The sequence below is a fragment of the Neoarthrinium moseri genome (genome assembly GCF_022829205.1).
Source record: "Neoarthrinium moseri strain CBS 164.80 chromosome Unknown scaffold4_Wmoseri_CBS_16480, whole genome shotgun sequence".
Taxonomy (NCBI): Eukaryota; Fungi; Ascomycota; class Sordariomycetes; order Amphisphaeriales; family Apiosporaceae; genus Neoarthrinium; species Neoarthrinium moseri.
In genome coordinates, this window is record NW_026055118.1 from 66,618 (window position 1) to 74,831 (window position 8,214).

An 8,214-nucleotide genomic window follows, 5' to 3' on the forward strand; every position below is an offset into this window, starting at 1 on the left:
CCCGCCGTACAATGCCGAGATCCCCGCGAATCGGATCAGGCGGACCTGTCGGCTGACGGGCCCTGTCAAAAGGGCTCCGTCGGCGAGCTTCGCAGAGATTGCCAAACAGCTCAGACAGAAGGCAACATAAGGGCTTCAAGCTCCACGACGAACTGTTCAGTCGAGTTTGTTCGCACGTTACTTGGACACAGGTAATCGAGTTCGAAGAAACGAAACCATCCGGAGTGCCAAAATTGAGGTCGTCCGTCTTAGTGAGCAATATGCTTGATCGAGTCTCCTCAGAATTGGCTTGGGTACTTCAACTTGCTCGAATCCACCCGAAGCAATGTTCAAGAGTAAGGCAGCCTCGATTCACTTGTGTGACCTGGCTCGGTCTCCTCGACGTCCTTAATCGGGTGCAAGATCATGGGTGGGAGGCAAGGACGGCCGTGGATGTCTTCCCATTCTAGACCGCCTATTCCGGTATCTTCCCAGCCCATCCAGTTGTTGTACAATCTTTGCGGGGGGTTGGCACGATAGTACCAGGTACTTCCGCCATATCGGCCTTCACGTCCCCAGCCCATCGCACTTCCAATACCGCCACTCTCGCCGTTCAACCCACCATTGAACCACTTTGCGAGCCTGTCGCCGGACCAGGCCCGGTCGAAAAACACAGGCATCGGCGCATACACTGCCTTGAAACCGTGTAGCAGCGCTACAGTCTGGGGGGTCATCTCAGAGGAAACATGGTTGCCCTTCAGGTTTTCGACATGCATAATATCCAGAAGGCGCCTAGAGACTCGAGATTGAGTAATGATAGTCGCTCTTCGTGGTAGGTCTTGAGAGTCGTGCGTTGAATCATTGTATCCCCAGACATCAGTGCCACCAATCCATGAGCTGTTGATGGGATTGAAGATAGGAGCAAGGGTGATCAGATCAGCTTCCTCGCCAACACCCCACTTGAAGTCGTCGTCTTCGGGTTTCGAAACGGGAGGCTCAGGTCCGACAGGTTGAATAAAAGGTAGTGTGGGAGGCCCCCATACTGAGCCGTTGACAGCATGGCTCTCGACCTCCTTGCGAAAGTCTGTGTCGTAATCGCCATGGACGGAAGGTATATAGAATCGCTCGTTGCGCTCCCACAAGCCGCGACGAGGTTGCTTCTTCGCAAACGCCACTAACTTCTCCAGAAAATCGTAGTGATGGCCAGTAACCCGCGAGTCGAGTTCCCAGTTCCAAACATAATCAAACTCGGTAAACTCTTGTGCGAACTTCTGTACAGACAACCACTGCGCAACGTGAACGCTGGCTTGCTTAGAGCTCAGCTTCGAATACGTTGACTCTGTTGCGACATCGTTCCACAGGATTGTCATGTCGACAAACTCTTTAGGTACGGACTGGTGAAGCATCCACTCGTACGTCTCCTGGTTTTCCCAAATACCAATGGTATTGTCCTTGACCTGGACAAACAGGAAGACCTGGTATTGTCCGCCCGTACGAAGTGAAAGCTCAGTAACCAAAGATCGGACAATCTGCTTGTCGTTTTCGCTGTATTCCTTCCCTGTGTAAGTGCGGATCAAAAGTGCAGTCCTCGACTCTTTGACCACCTCCGGGCTTCGCTTCTCCTCCGTGCCGAGAAAGCGCCTCCGAAGTAGCGCCTTTTTGCCAGCTTTTTGGCGTACGTGGGTGGTGCTTGGGGTCTCGGACTGTTCATCAGAGGTGCTGTTATCTCGGCTATGCAGAGCATCCAAGTAGGGGTTCGGCGCCCCTTTACTATTGAACCTCGCCTTGTTTTTCTGAACACAGATCTCCTGCAATGAACCCCATTTGACCTGTTCCCAGTCCTCTGGCTTTCTGGTGTGGTTGCCGTTGTGCGAATAGCCATATGGACTGAGTCTAGTCTCCCTCTCGAAGCAGAGGTTTCCATCCATGTTAAGGACTTCGTAGCTACCGAATCCGGGCGCGGGAAATTCATGCGGCGCACCTGCAAAGACCCGGATATCCTCTACTGGTACCCCATCAGGTCCATCACAGGCCGTGAACTCGGCCTTCTTCGTAGCTTTCCATTCCTTGTTGTTGTAGTGGGGATATGGGTCGTAGACAAAGGGCCGGTCGACACTGAAGCCCGTCATCTCGTCCGCTGGCTTCAACACCGCGTCAAACATCTTTTTCCGCGGTGAGGTTTTGTTCACGAGAGTTGCCAAGGTATTGCCGTAGATGGCACCGGCATTTGAAAGCCTGTAAATGACGTTAGAACCAGCACTCCTGCACGGGAGCGGCGCTTTTGGCGGTTGCGCCACTGACTTACCTTCCCAACGCATCACTCTCCAACTCCCATTGCTTACGCACACCATCTTCAAACCGGTCATGTTCCTCGCGCTGTTTTCTCTCCTCTTCTTCAGCAGCAGCGGCGGCAGCGTTAATCGACCCGGAGGCCGGACCCTGCTTCTTCTCGGCATCGCTCGACGTTGAATCTCCCTGCAGCGGCGTTTGCTCCTGTTCTGCGCCCTGCGCAGGCTGCCCAACCTGGGTGTGAGGCGCCGGGCGCTCCGAGGTCTTGTCTTGCGGTCCTATGGCATGGCGGCCGACGCTGGAACCGTGCAGCAGGACCCAGTAAAGAGTTGCTGCAACCAGTGCAAACACGAACAGACTCTTGGGCCGCGTCAAGATTCGGCGAGGCTGAACGGCCAACATGGCTTCCCTCGTGTTTCGCGGCGTGCGAAAGAAGTGGATCTCGGGTGTATCCTATCGCTTCGAGCGCTCGAATACCGTGGCGAATCAGATCGTCCTGGTTGTCGCCATGCGCATCGTGTAACGCGGAGGATCTAATCGCGGCAGGTGGAAATCAGCGACGGTGGATTCGGAGCCGCCAAATAGAGCTGCAGCTCTGTAGAAGGGATGTCGTTAAAAAGGTGTTCGTGAGGGTAAAGGAGCGGACGGGGCTTCTTGCGAAGACGCCAGAAAATGCGGCAGGCCGAATGTTTAATTGCCAAAGCTGGGAGTGTCCATCCACAAAGGCGGGTCGCCTCACTGCAGCGGGGGGCGGGAAGGAGAGACCGAAAGCAAAAAAAAAAAACCGGGTGAAGTGTATGAAGGTAGAGGCGCAGAGACGATTAGAGGTGAGTTTAAAGTCGCGAGGGACGGGCGGGGATGGGCATGGTAATATCGTGACGGTCTTGGCCGCAGCGATCGCCTTCAAAAGTGGGCGGTTTTTAATTTGTAACCCCCTAATCCGACCTGGGTCCCTTACGTTGACAGGTGCTTCCCCCCGACCTTCTGACGTATCGTGCGCATCCGTATGTACTTGTCATATCACATCAGACTCGGTGGGAGGCAAGGAGAAGCACCAGTCCATAGATCCGGCCGTTTCGAGCGCAAACTTGGAAGAGCTTAACTAACCCGTTGTCCTCGAGTCCTCGAGCTCATACGCAGTAGACGCCGCCTTACCATCTCGACGCACCCGGCACCGCACTTCCTTACAGTGTCTTTGTTTGTTCTTGATATTGTATCACTATCTGCCAGACACTCGATTGGGGCCCGAATTATGTGTGCCAAGCTACTGTGGACTGCGCAGTTGTTTGCTTCGCTAATCATGTTTGTGGGATGTTGGACGGAGTCATGAACCAACAACCTGCCAAGGGAGGATGATACGGCGCAGGCGCTGAGTACCAACACAGTCGGATGCAGCACAGGCAGATAACTAGATGTTCAGGGCTGATGTGTAGAGGGGTCATGATTAAGCGCAGTATTGTGGGCCAATCGCCGTGGATTTCATCATCTGGGACTACGAATGAGTCCCCGACAGCAAGACAGATCTCAACAGGACAGGGGTTCCTCGCCCCTGACGCTTGACAAATAGTTGAAAGCTGCAGCGTTCGTGATAACTAGAGACGCGCGAGCTCAATTAGCTGCACAGGCGCACTTATGCACTGAAAGACGCCTATCGATTTCTCACCCCACTTCGACTATCGGATCACTCATGATTCTTTCTTCAGCGGCGCGGCTAGAATTCTTCATCACGGCCTGCTATCTTTCTAGCGCATTGTGGCTTGCACCCAAGGCTCTGTTTGAGCTACTACCCAAACTACCACAGTTAGTTGGCTTCCAAGCCGTTTGATGTTCAGGTAACTCGACTTCGCATCGCAAGGCTCCGGAAATTAAATTGCGTGGATAGGAGCGGGTGTTGGAAGTAGTGGTCGGCCACCTCCCGAAACTTTTCAGGCCAGTGCTCACATGGAGATTTACAGCGATGGTCATGAGCAGCTTCCTTGATGTGACAGCAGATCACCACGTGCCAGATCCCAGGGTTTCATCATCTTGGAAATCCGGGGCGCTGCCAAAGTCAGTGTTTAGGTTTAGATTTGCAGGAGCATCCGTGCTCGGTAAGAACAGGTCTCGAGCTTGCTGATTCGACGCCTGCCGGGTGTAAAGCGTAGCAAGGATGGCGGCACGAAGTGCACGGTTGGACAGCTGAGGTTCGGGGCCAACTCAGCTTGAAAGTGGTCACAGTCTCCCTCAAGCATGGAAAACTGCAGCCAGATCAAGACGACCATTTACTATATCTACGGGGCGTAATGGCCACTTCTCCAAGCATAGTATGCTGCTTTGGCTTGGGGCCCCTGTTTCCAAGCGCCCCAGAAGATACGAGATGGACCGCCATTCAAGTCATTAGTGCTGCCTTTAATTGACCAATTATAGCCACAGTGGATGGGTTTGATCTCTAGTCTTGCGCTGACCCTCGAGTTCCGGGTCTGGGATTGGACATGTTCATTAGCGCCACAGCGTTCACTGCAGTCGTCAACAGAGAATCTCTGTTGGTACCTGCATTCGTGTGACCTTTGACGATCTGATAGGATCAGTTCTGCAAATCACTGACTGCCAAGACCGTCATATACCATGGTCGGCACTCCGCTTTTGGCATGGTTGAACCAGCTCTCTCGACCCCTCATCTTGTGTAACAGCTGTCTCGGGGGTGCATTAGCTAGGGGGTATTATAGCAAAGGGCAGGCTCGATGCATGATTTCAGCTTGACGAAATGCTACTTAAAACGTTTGCTGCTAGAGCGATTCTGCAGTGAGGTTTCGCATAGCCTATGCTCGCTGTAATTCCTGAACAAGTGTATTCAAGAACGTTTTGGGTTCATGATAGGGATTGTGCACTTTGTCAGCCGGATGAGTTTCTGAGCCTGAAATTCGAGTGATTGGGACTATATTATGTATGTGACGCCGCGGATTATCGGTACTATCTCCGATACCTATTGGCTCTAACGGCGTGGGGTTCTCATCAAACGTCGTTGGACTCATCTCGAAAAAGAACAAAGGTGCCCATAAATGACACCAGCCAAGCTTTTATCGCCAGGCGATGCTCAGCATGCGTCAGAAATGCCTGGAGCAGGTTCCAACCTCCCAACCCCTCTGCTCCCGGCACTCCTAGAGTTAAAGGACTGTCATATCCAACACAACTTCCACAGAAGTCTCCATCATAAAAGAGTAGTAATCCAGATGTCGAAGCATATCAAGAGCCCGCATCTAGGGGTATATGTAGAAAAGGAAAGTCTGGGTATATGCAAAACCATGCGAATGCCCAAATGCTAACACACCAACTCCAGGCTCCAACAAGAGATATTCCCGAAGGCAAACAGCGCTGCCATGCTGGTGATTAAAACTTGGTAATTTCAGAAATGTGCTCGAAGTGGACTGTCGCTAAACAAAGGAGAGTCGTGGTATCATGGAGAACAGTCGGGCGACGTAAGGGCTTTCGCCTTATTACATCATGCCTAGCCTCGTCATTCTCTTTTCCATCCGGGGCATCTGGGGCCTCATGCCAGGAGGACCCAGTCGGTTGCCGCTGGGAAGGCCGAGACGACCGTTTGCTGGCGGTCTCAGTCCACCACGACCAGATGACATGGGTGGCATGACCGGCTGCTGTACGCGTCGCCATGCGTCGCGTTCGCAGTAAGCCCTTCCATTAACTTCAAAGTATCCATCTTGGAGAACCTTGCCACAGTCGCCACAACGGAAACATTTTGGATGGTGTTTGTGTGCAGAGTCGTCTTCAAGGTACTGCCCTTCGATTCCAACACCGCAGGTTGTGCAACAGCTGCCATTGAGACGATGGTAGCACTCGGCGTCGTATGGCTGGTCGTCCAGGACGTAGAACGTGGACGAGGTAAAAGGGCTCTGGCACGTCGTGCAGACAAAGCATGCCTTATGATAGCGGCCCGTAAGACGGCCATCGGCTGATGATATTGATTTGCCTGTAATGGGGAGTCTGCAAGCCTTGCAGTTCCCACGAGACCGTCCTGCGGACTGCTGACGGTTGTGCGTCCGCGCCGGCGGATCCCGGCTACGCGCGCCCTGGATTGCAGGGTCTACTCGGTCAGAGTAGTTTTCCATAGCATCTGGCGAAGCGAGCGGGGATCTTGGCCGAGGCCTACTTCCAGGCCTACTTCCACTCTGCACGGCCGGATCGTACCTGAGGTCATCTGGGCGTGCCCGGAGCTCGCTGCTTGGTGCACGTTTTTGTACCGGCGGCTCTGGGCGCCCGGAGAGTACCTCCTTGGGCTTCAAAGAGTCCATTGAAGACTGAAGATCGTTCATCAGAGAATCGAAGTTGGACGTGTCAGATGGCTTCCTTCTAGACCCTGTTGACCGTGCTGGGCTCGAATTTGAGCTTGGCTGGCTCAGCTGTGACGTGCTGTAGCCCGAATTGCTGTAGCCAGAATTGCTCGAGGATTGCGATACCGAAGGAGTATGATAAGGGTTGCCCACTCCGAATTCATCCGCGAGATTAATTGATGGAGCATCCTGAGTAGCTGTAGGCGGCCGTATGAGGCTCTTACGTGGTGGAGGTGGTCGTGAAGTGTCACGCATGCCGAACGACGGTCGCTGTTCCCGGTCCCTAGTCATCGTTGGGCGCTCTGTACTCTCGTTGGTTGGTCTCCGCATCCGATCTTGTCGCACACCAGGTGCCGAGGGAGGTCGGGCAGGCACACTGTCGACTCTGTTCTGGCTCTGCTTTGGGAAAGTCTCTGAGCGTTGATTTGTACCGAACGGTCGTGGTTCAAAGCTCTCTTCCTGCTCGCGTTGTGGCGGCCCGAACCCACCATATCCATTCTTACGAGGTACTCGAGGCGGTGGCATGCTGCCAGGGCTTGATGAGAAAGAAGCTGCTGATGATGACCGCTCGTTCCCATATCCACTCCTAGCCATATCATCCACGATCGAATTTGAGGTTGGCGCATTGTCTGTTTTCGGCGCGAAAGCATTCTTAGCCCCTGCCCTTCGGTTGATCTCAAACGGGCCAGGCGCAATAGTATTCATGCGTTGTAAAAGGGTAGCCGGTTGCTTCTTCGGACTTGAGCTGTAGTTATACATCGGTTCAGGCTCATACGGTTGCGGTTCTTCAAACCCCCCGTAACTACCAGTTCGTCCATTCTGTCCAGGCGATGTCGTACCTGCTATGGCGGGGGAGAAATATTCGTCGCCATTCGTCCCAGACCCTAAGCGGCCAGTGGGTGTCTTCGGTGAAATTGTCCTAGACCCAGTCGAAGCACTTACTGGGGTCAATTCATCAGGTTTGGCGAATGCTTGATCTATACAGCGATAAGCAAGAGACTAAGCACACGCATTATCAGATTCTAACTCACTTGCTGCCGAAGTGTCTACCGTTGGTGGTGGTGCACGGCTTCCGAAGCCCCAAACGGTCTGCTTCAGTGAGGCAAATGCGCCCGTTAACAGATCTGGTGCCGCTGCCGGCGCGGGTTCTATGACATGGTTAACAGAGCTACATGACGCAAACGAAGTATAAGGGGAACATACGGTCTGATATCGCAGCGCCCTTGCAGACATGCTCCCCCATCAGAGATATCTCGACTTCGTTGCCACATTGCGAGCATTTCACAGTCGGCATGAACGCCGACTCACGTGGATATGCCGCCATGCGCTTTGCTTATTCCTTCCCGTCTCCGTTCCTCGCTCTCAGTGATGTTGCTTCAACCATTCAATGCGGTTGAGTGCCTCGATCTTCCGTCGACGCCCTGTTGATTCGGGTTTAGTCGACTGCGGTGGTGGGTGAGAACGTCGGATTGAGCCCTGGTATGACGCTCTGTTGTTGTTGCTGCTGTAAGGTTTTGATGAAAAGAGTAAGGTTCACAACATATGACAAAATCCTCGAAACACGAGACACACGACCCCACTGTATGCAGTAAAGGCCAACGTCACGGGTCAAAGACTTGCC

At 53.4% G+C, this 8,214-nt stretch overlaps 2 protein-coding genes across 2 annotated transcripts; both read right to left on the reverse strand.

The window, feature by feature from the left end:
• Nucleotides 1-329: 329 nt before the first annotated feature.
• On the reverse strand, nucleotides 330-2,670 carry JN550_001815 (uncharacterized protein; the record flags this gene model as incomplete). Its single annotated transcript, XM_049313041.1, has 2 exons — nucleotides 330-2,214; nucleotides 2,285-2,670. 2 exons carry the CDS (start codon nucleotides 2,668-2,670, stop codon nucleotides 330-332), a joined length of 2,271 nt encoding a protein of 756 aa, XP_049175876.1.
• A 3,071-nt stretch (nucleotides 2,671-5,741) lies between these two features.
• On the reverse strand, nucleotides 5,742-7,887 carry JN550_001816 (uncharacterized protein; the record flags this gene model as incomplete). The annotated part of the gene is made up of 3 exons (XM_049313042.1): nucleotides 5,742-7,570; nucleotides 7,625-7,741; nucleotides 7,797-7,887. 3 exons carry the CDS (start codon nucleotides 7,885-7,887, stop codon nucleotides 5,742-5,744), a joined length of 2,037 nt encoding a protein of 678 aa, XP_049175877.1.
• Between the last annotated feature and the right edge of the window lie 327 nt (nucleotides 7,888-8,214).